The 19241-nt window shown below is 41.6% G+C and overlaps 1 protein-coding gene across 1 annotated transcript; it reads right to left on the bottom strand.

Annotated features, from left to right (window-relative positions):
* Positions 1-1420: 1420 nt before the first annotated feature.
* Positions 1421-18092, bottom strand: LOC147261385 (solute carrier family 25 member 36-A-like). The gene is made up of 7 exons (XM_086203367.1): positions 17683-18092; positions 15561-15725; positions 12759-12836; positions 9007-9107; positions 3099-3165; positions 2719-3008; positions 1421-1873 (listed from the first exon to the last, which is right to left on the bottom strand). Exons 1-7 carry the CDS (start codon positions 17721-17723, stop codon positions 1680-1682), a joined length of 936 nt encoding a protein of 311 aa, XP_086059493.1. The 5' UTR covers positions 17724-18092; the 3' UTR covers positions 1421-1679.
* Between the last annotated feature and the right edge of the window lie 1149 nt (positions 18093-19241).

The following is a 19241-nucleotide window of genomic DNA, read 5'->3' as shown; positions in this document are numbered from 1 at the left end:
GTACCCAACAAAGAAAACAAGTTTGGAAATACCCAAAGTTTGTCAAAAGGAACACTTTTTTTGACCACAATTAATGATCTGCTCCAGGACAAATATCTGTGTACGTGTATTTGCCCTGGAGCTTTTGTTAGCTTTCATGTAGCAATGACTGCTTATGGCATAAAACAAACAAACAAAAACAGTCAAGCGATATCAATGTCCATGTCAAAACAAGGTTAAATTGCACAAAAATGAGAAACGATACACAGCAAATGCAAAATACAACATGATCATAGCGGGACCTACATAAAAACAATCAATGATATGCATATACACTATATTATATACACACACACACACACACTGAACATCCTTCACAACTACTGACAACTCTAAACTGTACAATAGATCTGCTATAAGAACAGTTGCGCAAAATACCATTTTGATATACTTTTTTTTTCTTTTACAATGTACACATTTCAACTGTCCACACCATAAAAGCAAAAGCACAAGCCCCTAAAAGGCCACAAAAGTGCATGTTATCAGGTCAACTGGAAGCCACTGGAATAGAAGGACCAGAATGGAAGAGCGAATACAAGCTGCCAGACGCTTTTCCACAATCCCAACCGCAGTGTCTCACAAGACTAATATAGTTAGTGGAGGGAAATCTGGAGAGGACATTTATTAGATATGCAGGCACGCATGACTGCAGATGCACACTCATACGTCCATACCAGCAGAACTAGGTGAAGGGGTTACAGGAGGAATTCTCCCTCTCCAACATTCCCTGCACATTATATTCAAGTAATGGCATAACAATGTCAATTCTTAGTCTTGGAGTCTTCTGGACACTTGGTCTCATATTCCCTCATGACTTCCTGAAGCAGTGACTCAGCTCAGGAAGAACTTGGGCTTTTATAATCAGGCTCCAGCTGAAGCCTGTCACTACAGGATAGGGGACTACGGCTCTTTGTTCTACTAATTCTAAAGAGCTTGTTTTGAGTGTCAGGCCATCCGTATGCCAGTTGGTGCTCTCTGCTGCCTGACCGTTGGCTGGCCATCAAAGGGGCTGCAAGTTCAGAGGGGAATGCTGGAAGTCAGACTTTCTGAAGTGCAAACAAAGACAGGTGGGTTTTGTGGTTTGAAAACAGACTGATCCCTTACGTTCTGACATTCCTCAACTCTGACAGTAGTCTAGCAGCACTGGAGCTAACAGACTAGTGCAGACAAATAGCGTCATGTGGAAATGTTTGGTTTGTTCTAATAGTTTCCGCTAAATGCCTTCGAGCATCCCCCTTTCACACGATCCTCTCTCACAAAGGACTCAGACTACAACCATTTCTCTTAAGGCCACTGAATTGTGCTCAACATCTTTTTAAGTACCTTTTGTTTAATGGGCATCAGACTCCATTCTTACAGAACCCCCCCCCCCTCCCACCACCACCACCACCCTCTCTTCTTCCTTAAGCGACCTCCTCGGTGACCTGTAGTGCCCCCACCAGTCTAATAAAGTGACCTGGAGGTCTTGACATTGTTATGGTAACAAAGGGTTTCCTTTCTTTTTGTAGTTGCACTTTGTTGGTCCACTAGAGTATCTTCAGTTTTCCTTTGGTCTTCATTTTGTTCTGGCCAAAAGGCATCCTTCATAGTCAATCAGCTTTTTTCTCTCTCTGCAAAGAGAAGGAGACATGTTCGGTGGGCTAACGACCAAGCAGGTAGACCACCACCTCATAGGTGCACATCATGATGGCGGTGTTAGGGATCTGTCTGACGAGGTGGGTGGTTAGGCCCCGGTACAGTGCCCTGTATCCCTCCTCTCTGGGTACTGTCAGCAGTGTTTGGAAGAAGGAGCGGTACTTGCTGCCCTCTTCTCGTAGCCGTGTGCGTATCACTTCTGTAAGTTGACAGGAAAGACATTCTTGTTTACAATGAAGAACATCAGCTAGACAAGTACCGTGTACTCTTCTTAGGACTATACTTACAATTCTGACACCCTCAAGTAACCCTGATCCATGTTTTGGACAATCTACAACTTCACTGTACACTGGTTTTTTTTGTGAAATACACGTTTAATTATATTGGCAGGATTTTTGGCGGAATACACATAATTACATTACACAGCTTCAGTATAATATTAATGGTAGATCAGTTCATGGCAAACAGCCAGTCTGAACAATTTGAAACTTTACGCAAAGCAGCTGTCAATTCTGAGGCCACAGTAATTTTAACTGATGCAACCAACTGATAAAAACAAAACTCGTTTGTAAAAAGAACACCCAAACACACACCACTGTGAGAAGAGCTGACTGAAGTGACGGAGAATATCTTTGAGAAAAATCTATTTTTAGTGCAGTTTGAGGTTTTTTTTTTTGTTGTTGTCCGCCACCAGGTCAGAAATCCCACTCCCACCTTGATAGGATTCTGGATTTATGACCTGTACTACAGCCAGCCACTAGAGGGCAATAAAGATCTGTTGGCTTCACTTTTGCTGAGCCCTCAAGGCCATGAATATTGTCCCAAAACAGGTGCTATTTTGTCATATTTGAGTAACCAGGCGGTTTTAGGAAATGCTCTAGCTTTTATATCTGCAATGTAAGCAAGCACTTGCGAGTAGATTTCAATATTTAGTTTCTCAGTACAAATTAATGTTTTTTGTTGTTGTTGTTTTTATTGGATTCGTTGACGATAAGAAAACCACCGGTAAAAGAAAACCAGGTTCAGTGACTGGGCGAGGATTACCATGGGGGTAGGCGATGGAGGTGGCACAGGTCTTGGAAGTGGCTGCTGCGAGCATCATGCCAACAAAGTCTGAGGCATCCTTGACAGACTCATCCTCTTCTTCCATACTGGTGCGAGCCTTTGACTGCAGCAGCTTACGTTTGATACTCTCATAGATGACAAAATGGATAACAGTCTCAGAGATGCCAGCATAGGATGCAGACATGCCCCTGTAGAAACCTCGCAGGCCGTCCATCTGGTATACTCGCCGCACACACTCAAATGCGTTCATGCGCCGCTCATCCCTGTGTCTGCGGTCATAAAGATGACAATAAAAGTTCAGCACACAACCAAAACCTTATTCTTTACAGGCTCTCTGGTTTGGTTTAAAGTTGTATCACCTAGCGTCCAGCTGCAGACGGGTCTTGATCAGCCAAATGGGATTGGTGGCCGTGATGGCAGTGAACCCTGGGAAATTCAGAAGAGTATCGAGGTTCAGATGACGTGGAGACACTTGGAAATACATCATCTTGTCATTCAGATTAAATATTCTACACTACTAAAAAGGGACAGTGGGAAAGCACTTCACTAAACAAGATCACATGACATTCATGAGCTGCTTACCCATATAGACAATTGTTAAATGGAGTAATTAAGGTAGAATTTGCATTAAATCATTATTAAAAAATAATTTAGCTATAAAATTCAATACCTGTCTTATAATATGCTGTTCATTCACACTTCACATGTGATGTTAATGTACAAACAGCACTCATACGAAAGCAGAGTCTGAACTAACAACATGAAGGATTTGGAGGTTTACTTTTTAATCTTACAATCATCTAATAATGAACACAGAGAAATGAGATGAGGCCATATATATATATATATATATATATATATATATATATATATATATATATATAAATATAAATATAAATTCACTATACTTTCAATTTGTTTTCAAATACACACATAACCTTCACATCTTCAGGCAACATTGTAGCTGCGACACTGGTCCTTGTCTTCTCTAATTTCAATATGCTCTGAATGTTTTTACCACATGACATTTCACTGGTTGGATAATTAGATGACATCCTGTCTGATACTAGTTCAACTAGCACAACTATGATAGCACCGAGAAACAAAATGGTGTTTGAAAGAGATTCTTCAATTATTCATCAGAACTAAAGTGGGAAGTCTCTGATGTGGAATGAATGCAGCCTTTACTTCATGAAAGTGGTGGGCAGCCATGTTGTAATGTGCCTTTCTATCAATCCTAATTTTAAAGAAATGGATCAATTATTAAGGTCACAGAAAATGCATTAAAAATGCAGTTCTGGCTGTAAAAGACATACATATTTGTGTGTGTGTATGGTTGTGTGTGAGAGAGTGCTATTGTCACTTACAGGTGTTTTGTTTAATATAATTGACAGACAATATACAGTAACTGAAACTTGATGGATGTAAAGCTAGACATAAAGGCTGTGTAGAAGTTTTTCCATGAACCATAGAGGAATAAAGCAGCTGTTTGCAAATAACAGCTAAGAACGAGGCAAGTCGAGAGAGAGAGAGGGAGAGAGAGAGAGAGAGAGAGAGAGACTCAGTCACATCTAGTGTATCAGTGCAATACAGCCCTACATTAAGGCTCCTGCATGAGGAGCAGGAGTTTACACAGGTCTGATGAAGAGCAGAACATAAAGAAGAAGGAGAGGAGGAAGAAGAAAAAAGAGGGAGGAAGTAGCGTCTATGGCGTGTACTCACGAGGGAGGGGCAAAGCTCCTCCAGCTCCTCCCCGCTGCAGCTAGTAGCCTGCAGATATGGGGGGCTCAGATGGCGGGGATGTCCCACCCAATCACGCAGGGGTGAAAGCTTTACAGTAAAGCCCTAAAATAGACACAGGCTTTTCTGTACCACAGTCACACACAAGCAGCAGTCACATCCACCCACCCACCCACCCACCCCAACCCACTCACCCACCCCAACCCACTCACCCACCCACCCCAACCCACTTTCTGTACAGGTTTATGGAGAAGAGATGGGAGGCGAAAAAGAGGCCCCTCCCATCTTTCTCCACACTGTGTTCCCAACTAAAACCCCACCACTCCCCCTCGCATTTACTCTCACCTTGATATTACATTACTCATCCCTCCCTTTAGTCCCTAGAAAATGTTGACTATACAGAAGTCAACCCCATCAAACTCTCCAACTCCAGCCAGGTAAAACAAGTACAAACACAAAGGCAGAGGAGAAAATTGAGGATGTATCCTGCCCATCAGAGAAAAGACTACATCAAATGGCTTCATAGATTAATGTTGGTCATGAAGAGGCAGGCGGAAATGCTAACCTTGTCTGTTGTAAACACAAACTAAGTGGTGGATGATGGTAATGAAGGGACAAGTACAAATTGAAGATGATGAACTCCCTGAGCTGGCTCCAAATAATAGAGTTGTTCCGATATTGATACCAGTATCAGAAAAAGCCTCCAATACTGTAAAAAAAAAAAAAAAAAAAAAGAAGAAGAAGAAGAAGCCATATTTGGCATCGGTGCGTACACGAGTCCAAGACCACAAGATACCTCATCTTTCATGCCTCATAATTAAACAAAGCTGCTGTTTTCCTTTCTAAGAAATCACTTCTTCATTGCTCTTAAACAGCACTGTGTTGCCACTGGCAGCCACTGATTGTGCAGCGGTACAGAAGCAGCTAGCACTTGCTGTTATGCTAAATTATAAAACAGAAAATTACTCTTTCTTCTCGACAATCGATTGTTGCCAGCAGCAACACAGCACTGTTAGAGAGGAAAAAAAGTCAGTCATTTGGTGATATTTTTAATGTATCATGAGAAAGTCCCACCAGGAACACAGTGACATGTAGAGTGGTCAAGGTTTTAGTTTTGAGCGGAGGCACCAACCTGTGGAGGTTCAACATCGGAAATATTGTCAAGCGTTTGAAAACGCATCGCGGCGAAGAAGGCAGCGAGTTCAACAAGGCAAACGAACTGCAGCAGCAAACACGTCGAGCCATTTTCAAACGATGCGATGAATTGCACAAAGACAGCCTTTTGTTACAGTGCTCTTGTTCATTGCTTTGACTATTTACTATGCTCTCCATGGGGCACTTCCTGTCTAGTATGATATGCTCAGTGCCAATAGTCGTACCGTCTGTCAAAAATACTCGGATTTGGAAGAGCAGAGCACCAAGCCACTGCTACGACGTGTGGATTTTGTGATCGATCTGTCAGCATCTCGCAATCAAACAGTAGAATCTGATCAACTGTTTGGGCACCGCTGACTTTTGTTTTGTTTTTTATCTTTGGTGTTGCCGTTGCACTGCACTTGTAAAAATGACAGGCGCAGAAAAAAAAAATCCTTTGATTTGTCTAAATTGTGGCTGCACTAAGTTTGTTGAAGGGGATGTAAATTATTCCAAGATTTGTGTTCTTTGTCAGGTGTGACTGCTAAAAAGCTCAATGGGATTAATTCTCTGTATGTACTTGTTTTGCAAAGGGATGGTGATCTTACCACATTAACACAAGGTTAGTAGTTTATAGCTCTTTAAGGTTATACTAAAATATATGAGTATGTTTAATGCACTGGTCTCGGATGGTATCAGCAAATACTCAAAGTTAAGGTATCAGAATCAGTATTGGGAAGGAAAAAAATGGTATCGGAACATCTCTACCAAATAGGTGTTACACATAGATTTAGAAATGAATGAAGGACTTTGCATGATGGGAAAAGAAATGTACCTCTTTAATATAAGTCCAAAATCACTTATAAGACAAGTCAAATTCAATGTCACATGACATGCTTCAGTAAATTAAACTTTTTACGGATGAGTGAAGTTGCCAAATGTTCACATACGAGGCTCCATTTGTAGGGAGAAATTACCCGCTAAGTTTTTAAAACTAATGCAGTGAAATGGTTACTAAATTATTAATGCTCAGAGAACGTTTTTGTGTTATTTAATGCCAATAAAGCCACTTGAATTAAAAAGGATTAAAATATCTTGCAGCTATGCAGAGTCAATAAAAGCCTCCATGTCACTGAGCTGACCTTGAGGAGTTGCGACACCTGCATACAGACGTGATCCTTCTACAGAAACATTATCATCCCTGTGTGATTCCTCCAGCAGAGTTTGACCTACATTCAGAGACCGCAAACATGATTTTGATTTATGGCTCCAAGAGAAAATAAAGTGGACTTCCTCAAGTGCAGAGGCCCACAACTCACTGACGGGGGGCTGCAGTGCACGGCTAAGTTATTTTACAAGTATGGAAAATGTCTATCCAGACATCAGGGTTGAATCAAGCTACCCAGTCACAAGCCCAAAGGCACTACATAAAGGAAATACATTAAAGCTTCGCAAAGTGCGCGTGGTTACTGAGAAGCAAGCTATAAACAATAGGAGTGAGCGGATATTTAATCAGCTGTTAATAAGCACTTCCTTAATAACTCCCAATCCAGAACTACATGGGAGGATAATGAGTCACATTAACAGTCAGTCAGTGTAATTTTGTGTTCGGAGTGGAACTAAAGTGAGCCGGGATCTCTCTTTTAGCAGAGAGGATAATTCAGCCACCATCCCACTGATCCTGCTGAAATCCGAGCCTCTTCTCCGTGTGGCTGGTTAGACTGTAACGCCCCATCATCACACAAGCTGAGGATAAACTTATCATGATTATGTTATTGGACTGGTGAAGGTAAATTATAATGCCACAAACATCAGTAGTATTAGTATTATTGTAGAGGCGGTTCATTTGTGCTTGCAGTTATTTTGAGGACATTTTAGAGGATGGATTGCAAGGTTACTTCTTGAACACACGAACGGTGTTGATGAGGGAGGACAAAAGACGAAATGGAGCGTATGAATTAAAGCACTCTGTAGTAGGACTGACACTTTTGATCAAAGTTTGAATTTGCCCCAAAACATTTCTCTTCATTCAAACTTTGTTAGACATCAACAGTTTTAAAAGTGACAGCCCCACTCTGTAGCAGTGACAAGGTTAGCATTTCTTAAGTGCAGACAACAAAGAAAAATCCACAAAGTATGTGACTTTACCATTACTATGTTAGTGGAGCAAGACAACAGGCTAAGGGGAGGGGGGATATGGTGTGTGTCAAGACTAAGCAATAAAAAAAAAAAAACCTTATAATGAGGACCTGCTAACCAGCAGCTGAGACACTGCCATAAGCAATGTTAAATATTACATATGAATAACCAACTTACTAATATTCATTATACCAGTGTAAAGAAATGGGGTGCTACCTGACGTGTCCGCCCGAGTGCCAGGGGCCCCAGTTGGCCATTGGGGACCGTGCTCTCTCCTCTATACACACAGAGCAAAGAAGGGGGCCCAGACCACACTGTTTAAGTAACAACTGGGATGTTAAACCATTTACAGACGCCTCTGGAGAGGCCTCGAAATTAAAGAATCAAAAAATAGGACAGAGAGGTGATGAGGGGGAAAGAGGAGGACACGGGGGTACAATGGGGCTAAAAGAAGAGGAAAGCACAACCTAAACTTTAAGGACCATGTGGTGTTCCTCCTTATTAACAGCTGAAAATACTGAGAGGAGTTGTATAACCATTAGCTGCAGCCTACAGCATATTAAAGCAATATAATATGTCAGTCTGAGACAAGGAATTCCCTCCCTACTCTGCTATGTGGGCTTTCAAGGTCACATGACATGATAGTGTATCCTCTGGGTGTAGGAAACATTGAAAAAGCACAAGAAAAGTAGCATTATGGGTTCAATATTGCTATAAATTAATATAATCAAAATGATTTAAAATAAGATTAATAAAAAAATATCTTGACAAATTAATGTGTAAATCTCATGGGTTTGATTCCACAGTACAAGTACAATTAATACACCACAATTAACATTCAAGGTCAGTTTGATCCTGAAAGTCTTAAATTGTGCTTTCTGATGAACCCCCCATTGATATATGAGTATACATGACACAGCTAAGTAATGTCTACTTAGAGAAAAAATATTATTTAGCGTTAGCATGCTTAAGATGTTAATAAATCCCATCATACTGCACATGTATATGCAAAAGCTTTAAAAGGGAAATAATTCCCCAGGATAAAAGTCTATGTAAAGATTAAAAAAAAAAAAAAAAAAAAAAAAGATTAAAAATAAAATCTGTCTGATGAAGAGAGACGCAGTTATTCTTTTTTTTTTAATAATATAGCCCATTATTGAGATACACTGTCTAGGCAGACAGACAGATAGAGACAGACGGACATCTCAGACAATGACACAGACAGAAGGGGCGGGGAGGAGGAGCCATCTTTACCTGCCATCCCAGCGGACACCATGTGCACCTGGGTGGAGTCTGGCTCCAGCACCCCATTCAGATTCTCCTTGGCTGTGGAGTAGGCAGCAAAGTAGATCGCCCTGCAAAAGAAACCACAGAGAGAAAAACACAGCTTAGATGGGAACTGGAACAAATTTGACAATGAGCATTTGGAAACTTAAAAGGGAGGCCACAGGCTGAGGAAAATGCAGCAAATTTTGTAAAAATTGCATAATATCTAATTAAGAGCTGTAAAACCAATGAAACCAATAGGTTGAAATAAAACACTGCAGTAATTGTACTAGAGGATGTTCAACAGAGATAAGTGCAGAGGCCAGCCACTGGAAGGAGTTTATCTGTGCATCACAATAAACCCCAGGATTTAGTCAACATTTGTGCTGCCCTCATTCTGAATCACGAGTACGAGAGTACAACAAAATCATGCAGATCTGCATTTAGACATGAATAAAGCGAGTGGGTCTGAATGTGTGCGTTAGCATCTCTGCCGCTAGTTCAAAATGCAGCTGCTAACTGGAGCAAAGAAAATACATCGCCCCTATTCTGGCTCACTTGGACTGCCCGTGAAATACAAGTCAGTTTACTAAGCTTCACAATAGCAACTGCTAACTCAATATCCTGCCCTGTCACTCAGGTCATCCTCAGGACAGTCCCTCAATCCGAATATCATGACCGACCGGGCTCAGGCTCTGAAATAGTCCTCACTGTCCCACTTCTGTCAATTTAAATCAAATTTAAGCCCTTCTATCACACTATTTTTTTTGAATGAGTACAAAATCAATCCAAAAAAGTATGAACCTGATACCCTAAATTGAAATTTCCTTGTCATCAGATGAGCAGTGACACACTATCGCTGGCTGACAAGCTGGAAACGAGTCCAGTACACACCTGCCTAACTTAGCAGGAATGATATTTTCCCCTTATAAGTTGCGCCTTTAAATGTACACCGTAATTTCCAGACTATAAAGTGCACCTGAATATAAGCCGCACCAGCGAAATTTAGGGAAAAAAACAAATGTGTACATATACAAGCCACACTGGACTATAAGCCGCAGGTGTTTTAATGTTTAATTACCATATGCAAGGGTTCGTGCACAGAGGGGACTGTCAGGAAAGAGATGGCTGTTTGGGGAAGCTTCCCATTTATTAACATTTCCTACAAACAACAAGTTGCATATATGCATAGCTTATTCAAGTGTTACCATTTAGTGCAATAGTACGGAACATGTACCGTGCTGTGTAAACTGTATCACATGACACATAGCGTTTCATACACACAAACTTTCACAGCATTCGAAACGTATTTACTGTGCAGAAATAGACGGTGCCCTCCCAGCGCACGTACCATAAACAAAGCTTACAGCGCTTGACGAGGCAATGCCTAAATTAAATGCGTTTTTTTAAAGTGCTAAATTAAAAGTGCCTGTAACACGGCAGTGGGCCTAAAGGTGCAGTAATGTCTGCTTAAAATATAACCAGCCGACCAGAAAAGTCCAGTCCATTAATCTATTAATCCATCAATCCAGTAACGCGGCTGTAACAAGAAAAGTCAGTCAACCATCCTCATCTTCGTCTTCTTCCTGCGTACTAAAGCCACCAACGTTCTCATCTTCAGTGTCGGAAAGGAACAGCCTCAGGATGGCTTCTTCAGCCACTCTCCTAGTCTGTCCTTCGTCGCTCTCAAAACCAAAGAAGCCCCCCTCGTGGCCGTTAGCTGTAAAAACCATAGATTAGCTGCACCGTTGTATAAACCGCAGGGTTCAAAGCAGGGGGAAAAAGTAGCGGCTTATAGTCCGGAATTTACGGTAATTTATTTTTCTGTATTATGTCTTTCACACGGTTTACCTGCATTGAGACGGATGTTACTTTATCTACTGTGACTGGAAAGCACTTTGGACCAACCTCCTGTTATTTCTTAAATGGGCATGTGAATAAAAGCAACTTGACATACACCTAATGAGGGCTGCAAGCTGTTTTGTGTGCCTCCTGTGTGTGTGTGTTTGCATTGTTAATGAATGAGAGCACCATGCCAGGTGGACTGTGCCCTCATTAATTATCAGATGTTTTAGCTTTCCTGCATTAGAGTGCCGTTTCCCGATTATACCATCAGAGAAAAGTCTCTGTAACCAGGCAACCCTGATCAGCCCATCTTGATATGACACTAGAGTTTTAAATGAAAATTTTCCTTTACAACTTAAACTAGAAAACCTATCATTTCAACTAACTGCAAAAAAAAAATCACTCATATTACTCTCATGAATCCTAACATAATGAACTTCAGAGGAGAGGTTCTGATCACTTGTCGTCACGTCTTCGATCACGTTTAACTTAGGTTTTCCCTTTCTGACGTCCAAAACTGCACATCTGGCAGAGTGACGCTGTGCACACGTCTTTAGTACCGTTACAATCAAAACATACCTGCAAAATAAGAAATATAAAAACATGTCTTTAGGCTACTTGCAAACTCCAAAGATTACACCTGTGAATTAATAAGGAAATCATGATAAAATTAATAAATAATTAAACTATATCTGAAATTTACTGTCGATTTAGCAGTGAAACCCTAACTGTTGGCATCTTGAATAAACCAATCTAAGTGTGAAACAACTTTATAGAAGTTCAGAACAAAATATGTGATATGCTGCCTGGGAACAGAATGAATTTGCCATTATATAAATATAAGTTTTCAAAAGGGAAAAGCATGAAAACACCACAAGACAGCATGCGAGACAAGAAAGAAAGATTGTGTTTCACCTGTGAGTTGATTTAGTGCTTGACAGTGCTTTGACCCAAAACTGACTAATCCAAATATAATAACTTAATGTGACAACCAAGGGGTTGCATGGCTCAGTGGTAGAGTGGCTGTCTAGCACCCGACGGGTCGCTGGTTCGATCCTCACTTCCCCCGGTGACCATGTCCAAGTATCCTTGAGTAAGATACTGAACCCCTAATTGCTAATGATGGCCCTGCAACAGGATGGCGACCTGTCCAGGGTGAAGCTCCCACTCACCCTATGTCAGCTGGGATAGGCTCCAGCACAGACCCTTAATGGATAAGCGGTATAGAAAATGGATGGATGGGTATTACAACGAGTATACGAGGACCAACTGACATGTCCTAGCTTTTTGTAAATGTCTTAAATGTACAGTAGCTGAATTCTATGCCCCTCACAGAAACGGAGTCACACAGAGAAAGACAGTGAAAGACCAAGAGGGCAAAACTCTAAATAAATAAAAATGCAGCGACTTAAAGACACATGATACTTGAGCATGAAAGACGGTGGAAAAAAACTGAGTCAGAAGAAAAGGCTGCATCAAACTAATGCAAGATGAATAAGACCATGTGATGCAGCAGCAGCTCCAGAGAAGTACAGGTCAGAGAGGAGATTAGACGCCAACAGAGGAATAGAGGAAATCCATGATGACAAAGATACACAACAGCAGCAGTCACATGACGATGGTGTCACAGCTGGACGATGACGCCTGCTGCTGCATTGTCTGAATGCAACATTCCGCCCTGCGTTTGTTTCCCTCCATCACTTGCTGCCAACATAAGCTGTGAATGAGCCACGGCCTTCAAAAAAATCTGAATATCTAGCAGAGGCAAATGCACTGTGCACCCATGTTTGATGTGAATTGTGAGGTAAATGGAGCAGAAACACCTTTGTTTGCCGATAACTGGGTTAGCTGGTGGTGATGACACCGGGAGAACCGCTGATATTAGCTGTACGTACCTGGAAGGTGCCACACCCACAAGGTTGGGTCCCAGCCCTCTAAAGAGTGAGCGGGGTCCCTCTTTCTCTAGGATTAACCTACACAGGGGAAATAAGAAAGCATGACATTCAACATTCAAGCAATATTCCACGTGCTTCAATAAAACTAGCTTAATAATTCTTTGGTTGGTTGCAGGAAAACTCGTACTTTGCACACAACTTTAGGCATCTTAAAAAGAAAGATAGCTTGGCTGAGCGCAACATTACATGGGCATTCACTGCATGACGTTTTTAATCCAAAATCTGAACGCGTTTGTTTTTGGCAATTTGAATTCTAAAATATAGGGAACATACCAGGACAAGTGTCAAACACATCTTTGCATATGGCACGACATCTCGAAAAGAATATCAAATGTTTGCTGCACCCCCCCACCCCATCCCCGCATTTTGGGCAATGTGCCTGACCCAAAAACCTGATATTATTCAGTCCACTATCAACATACTTGAAGACCCAAAATAAATAATGACAGGTGTCTGTGCTTAGGGGCTGTTTATAGGGTTATAAATGACAGCTCAGGGGTCCTTGAATTATCCTGAGACACACAAACATTCCTGGATAAAATAAGACACTTAGAGAACCAGATAACAAAATGAGCTCTGATGGGTTTTTTTTAGTTTAGTTTTTGTGTTTCAGAGTGGTGGCTTTGTGCATTGGCCGTGACATTCAGCCTGACCTGTTCACAGCTACTCTAGAGTGTGATTAACAGTTTGTAAATACAGCATCTTAAATTACATACAACGATAGAAGTATCATTGCTCCCCGCAGTCACATAACCAAAATCTTAAAAAAAAACAAAAAACCCTCTGCTCTAAAATAGAACTCTGCCTTCTCCTCGCTGCATGTTGACCTACTTTTACTCGTGAAATTTTTGTTTCCCTGCCATAGCGCGCTTCCCTCTTCTGACCCTGCTCAGCAGAGGTAAATAGTTTCTGCCGAGCGCTCTTTATCTCAAGGACAAGACGATTTTGTATCGACCAAGAGCAAGGCCCAGCAGCAACAATGCACAGAGTAACTGAAACCTCTCATGGCAGAGCATTGGTGAACAAAATCCTGAGGAGAGAAAATCTCGCTCACAAAATCATGTTGAGGCAGCCAAGCCTACATAGAAAACATTCCTGTGACGGCCACTGTGAACAAAAATGTTTTTAGTCACACCAATGAAAGAAGAAAAAAACTTCAGGGCAATTATTCACATTTTGTTATATAACTGCAAATATCCATTTCCTGAAATCAGGGAATTTCTTCCCTCATCCACAGACTCTGATTTTGTAACCTTTGTATGATGCAATAACTGTTCTGCGTGTCAGTTATGATTGTCTGCCAAAGAACAAGACAGGCAATGTCGTCAGGTTGAATATTCACTTAAAACTGTTAATACATCAGCAAACGACAATGATGACCTAATTTCTTTGCGTGTATTTGTTCTGTTCATAAATGAAGAATGCAGTGCAACACAGTTGAGTGTATTTTAGCACACTCGACACACAACTGTAGCAAATTTGTGTAAGTGCACATCCTGTCGTTTGTGAATCATGGAGGTAGAGGTATTTCTTTTTAAAAATAAAAGAGGGAAAGCTGAACACTTGTCAATTCTTACATTTCGACAAAAACCCCGAGAGCCTTCCCAGACCGATGGAATGCTTACAGTCAGAAATTTAAAGGAAAAGAGGGAGAAACAACTCAAACTATGTGACATGTGGGCAAACCAAACCGCCCAATACGTCTGATGCACTCATCTGCATACAAAAATAATCAACTGTTGTATAATAATACGAAGGTGCAGCTGTGGGCATGCGAGCGTCCTTCCTCTTTAACACTGGCTGACTCATGTTAACGCTGCCAAGAGAATGTGGCCTCATAGTTGAGCTGTTAATTTTATTGTCTCCATGACCTGAGCCAATCGGCATGGCTCAGGGGTAGAGTGGCCGTCTCGCAACCAAAGGGTCGCTGGTTCGATCCCCGACCCCGGTGACCATGTCAAAGTGTCCTTGAGCAAGATACTGAACCCCTAATTGCTCCTGATGAGTAGGTTGGTGCCTTGCATGGCAGCCTCCACCATCAGTGTGTGAGTGTGTGTGTGTGAATGAGACGACACTGTAAAGCGCTTTGAGTACGGTAGAAAAGCGCTATATGAAATTGAGTCCATTTACCATTTACCAATCACTTCCTGGTTCATTGAGGTGGATTGGTACGTCACTTCACTGGTCCAATCAGGTGACAAACGGTGAGTCAATCGAGTCTGACAATTAATTCTCTTTCACTGTCAATCAAAGCATGCAGAAATACATAACCTGAGCTTGTAGCTATGGAGTTCAGTCTTTTACAGTGCTTAAATTTTCCACTCTCCAGAAACACTCATTGGTCAAGGGTGTCCACGTCTGCGCATTCAACAGTCAATCAACTCAGTCAGATTTGACCTTTGCCTCCATCCTGCGCCTCCCTGATGCATTCATGTCTCTACGTGTTGAATTTTCTGAAGCACTACTCCATAAGCTGACCACATGCCTAATTTACACAGAAACCCATCACCAGTGGTTTGAAAGTAACAGCATAAATATAAGCGGTTCATTTTACAAAGCATAAACAGTCAGAGGAGTTCAGATATATCACTCAGCAACCGGTAAGAGCAGAAGGACTGTATTTCAAGTTCCTGTATGCTAATATTGTCATCAGAACTTTGTTTACTTTAGATAAATGTGGTCCTCAATGCTTATTTATGTAAGAGGCATTAACCAGTAAGTAGTAAGCATAAGTCTCCTTACTTGAGACAGTGCAGAGGCCCTGGTGGAGCTACACGGGCCACACTGGCTCCGTTTACAGTGCTGAGCTGGACTTCAGAGATGTAAAGAGTGATGGAGGAGGACTGTAACCTGGTCTTCACCACCTCCAGAGGACACGTCAAAATAGCACCCACTGTGCCTCCACATCTAGAGGAGAACAGAGACAGTGGAGAGCATGCAAAGGGAGAGGAAAAGGAAACAGAAAGCAAGCTGCAGTTAGATTCACCAGTCATCATACAAGTAAACTGAATGGTACAAAAAAAAAAGAACTGTCATATCTATATCTCGCCTGTCCGTTCTGCCAGTTTTATTTATTTACGCCATCTGTTTATTCCATTGAACCTTAAATTATCTATAAACAGTGACCTAGTGTGACAAACAAGATACTGACATATGTTCACAACCAAATAAATACATAATAAAGAGTCTTTTCCGATGGTGCTACTTCATGATGTTGTTCAGGGCAGCAGGGCAACTAACCAGTTTACTGATTTATGCAACCTGAGAAGGCAATAAAAAGATGTCACCAAAATGTTGGTGGGTGTTTGGATAGCTTTCTGAACTCTCATACATGTGCACGCTGTAAATAAAAACGTGACCGCGTGGAAGTGTGGCAGAGAAAGCTTTGGTTGTGTTGCTCAGACTTTGACCTCGACTTTGTTTGACCCCATGAGCAAAGTAAAGCTGAACCATTTTAACTCATTATCAACGCATTATGAACGGATCATGCGGTTACCACTCACACTGATATGATTTAAGATATCTTTAAGCTAAAGGCTCAAGGCTAAAAGATGTGATCACAAAACAATGTTCTATCACCACTACACGTATTGTGAGACCTCATCTGCTTTAAGTCAAAGCTTTAGTCACACTACCACAAAGCGGGAGAGTGTTTTTTGACTACCACAGTGATAAATTATACAAATGCTCAGCAGGTTGTTGCTGTACCCCGATGCTGACATCCTGGCAGTTGACAGTAAATTCCTCAAGCAGGCAGCAGTTTCTCTTGCAGAGCAGCAGCTATATTTACTTTTTTAAAGAGTGCCCTACATCCATGCTAACAGGCAGCCGTGACCCTTGGCCTACTTCATGGGCTGCTGCATCTCTCCATGACTGCAAGAGGAAAGTGCTGCTCTGAAGCCCCCCCGGCCCAGGTTTATTCAGAGTTTTGCTTATTCCAGAATGCTACATTTCCTGAGCCGTTCTTTTACATATCGGATGAGAGAAAGATAACAGCATAGTTCTGGTGTGATTACATTACCATATTTGAATTTGAATGGGTTGGCGGAGAGATGAAAGAAGATGGAACAATGACAGAGAAACTAAGGACAAAGCCTTGAAAGAGTCAGACACGCTGATTCAATAAACTGCGTAAATTTACTCTGTTTTTACATTTTCTTTGATCACAAGTTATTGGGCCTTTCCACAGACTGGCAAGTGTGAGTGTTTCACCTACTGTAGGATTGTATAGAACCAATTTGTAGTAATGATACTTTAATGCTCTTATACTGAGATGTCTTGAATATTACTGGGATTTGCATGCATGGCAGCTCAGAACATGGGTTGGGGGACAAGTAGATCTCTGCAGGGACAGACACAAGGTGTGAGCTCAACAAGAGCACGAAATGAAAGAATTAATTTTGACTCCACTTTCACTGACCTGTGAGTGCCACTGCATTTATCTCACAAAATTCATATATTTGGTGCTCTTATGGAAAATCTCTCGAGAAAATGCGTGTAACTGTAGTGGCTGCTGCAGGATTAAAATTCAAGGTGCCCGGAAATTCGTTTTCCCTTCAAAATAAAGACCGAAAATGATGCACTATCTATAGAATACGTTGGTATTTACGAAATAGGAAGATAATGAGTCTTTAAAAGACTCCCCACAGTAAACTCTGCCCTGGTTGGGTTTATATACGCTACATTCTGTTAGAAACACGACGACTTTGACACTGATGTGCACACTCACCGCTGCCAAGGTACGGCACACGCACGCGAGGCTAGGGTTAGCTAGCTAGGGCACACAGATGAGTCATATCTGTTTGTTCGGACATCTCAATGTGAAAATGCGATGATACAACAATTAAATCCATTACAAACTCACCCTCCAGCGAACAAATGAACCAGTGTGTCCCTTTGGCTCATTATTTAGCATGCTCTGCCAAGCAGCGCACCTCGGGGCTGCGGCAGAGGGGCAAACACGGGCTTGTTCCCGGACCCTTCCCGTTGGTTCCTGCCTCCGTGGGGATCCACACGTCGATGGATAGACGGCGTGAATGATGAAACGGCGGCGGTGGAGGGGCGAGTCTCGGTCGATTCAGGCCGCGGTGGGCCGATAAACCTGATCAGGTTCCTTTGTAGCTTCTTATCTTCGACTGGACCACGATGCTGAAGTCTTGCTGAAGAACAGTTCCAGGCTCTACCATGCGTTTATATGCCACATCCAGTGGTTAGTGGTAAATTGTCTCCTGCTCTCATCGCTGCGGCTACAGGGAAGGAGGCAGATATCATAGTATTTACTGTACAATCATAGGCTGGCAAACACACGCAGCGATTGGTCCGCCTGGTGCGTGACGTCATGCTGAGGCTCTGATCACGCACTGTTCACATGCTCAACAATTATTGAATCAGAGGAGTTTGAGACCTTTACACACGACCTCTCCGGCCTAAAGAAGATTTTTTTGTATTAAATGTCGAGTCGTTAAAACTCAGTAGCACGATGCAGAGCGTTTTAAATTGGAAAGTACACGCACAGATCATAGGATCATTGCCATACTGTAGCCTGCTATTTATATATTTTATGATGAGTAGCTGAGATGTGATGTCTAATGTAGCCAGGGATTCCATATCATATAATATATAATCTGGGAACCTGATTCTATGAGCTCATAACTGACAGGTGACCTCAAACCATATAAGAATATAACTAGGTTTATTTATTGGGGTCTGACACGATGGGGGTCAATACAGATTCCTGTCTCTATGCTGGGCAGTTGGTGGCAAAGCTGAAGACGATTAGATGGCAGTATTGTCCTTATATGTATTCTGCACCTGTTGGGTTTAAGATTTTGAATTATTTAGGTTGTTCATTCATTAAAACTCTCAATAAATTCAAATTTAATATACACCAATCAGCATAAGCGTTTAAACAGGTGTTGTGCTGAGTATGATTGCTTTTATTGACTTTGTTTGAAGGATGTGTTAATTATTTTAGCAGTCATTTTGTAGATTGTAATCTGTGGCACTGTTGTGCTGGCTTATACTGGGAGCTGTTCCTAATATTTCATCAGCTCAGTTTACGTAAAAGGGACAAACTAAATATTAGATACACCTATCAGTAAAACCCTGTGTAGTTCAACTGTACCACAAATTATACAGCAATCAAAATGACAGTTGAAGTAATTAACAGACATAACATGAGGGATAATTATGCAGGAATGTTGTATTATATTTAACCTGTCAGTAGTTTCAGTGCTTTGGCTGATTGGCGCGCACTGATATTGCACGATCAAATAAATGAATAAGCCCTTTATTAATAATTTTAGCAGTGTTTCATTAATATCACCCAACCCTCCCTGTTGTGGATGTTTCAAACCCATTGTGCTATATGTCAGGCTACAGGAAAACTACTACTCTCTCCTGCTTTTTGCATTAATGAAGCTC

This window comes from Aulostomus chinensis, chromosome 5 (assembly GCF_037954235.1).
Source record: "Aulostomus chinensis isolate RoL2024-O1b breed Wild chromosome 5, RoL_Achi_v1.0, whole genome shotgun sequence".
NCBI classification, from domain to species: domain Eukaryota; kingdom Metazoa; phylum Chordata; class Actinopteri; order Syngnathiformes; family Aulostomidae; genus Aulostomus; species Aulostomus chinensis.
Note: the sequence above shows the minus strand (reverse complement) of the source record. Positions and strands in the feature narration are given on the sequence as shown.

What these genes read in the sequence shown, in the direction of transcription:
- LOC147261385 (XM_086203367.1), bottom strand. Translation starts at nt 17,723, where the DNA reads ATGAGCCAAAGGGACACACTGGTTCATTTGTTCGCTGGAGG. An exon ending in GGGCCTCTGCACTGTCTCAA is followed by an intron (nt 12,837 to 15,560) that starts GTAAGGAGACTT and finishes TCCCCTGTGTAG; the next exon opens with GTTAATCCTAGAGAAAGAGG. An exon ending in CGTCTGCAGCTGGACGCTAG is followed by an intron (nt 3,009 to 3,098) that starts GTGATACAACTT and finishes TTATGACCGCAG; the next exon opens with ACACAGGGATGAGCGGCGCA.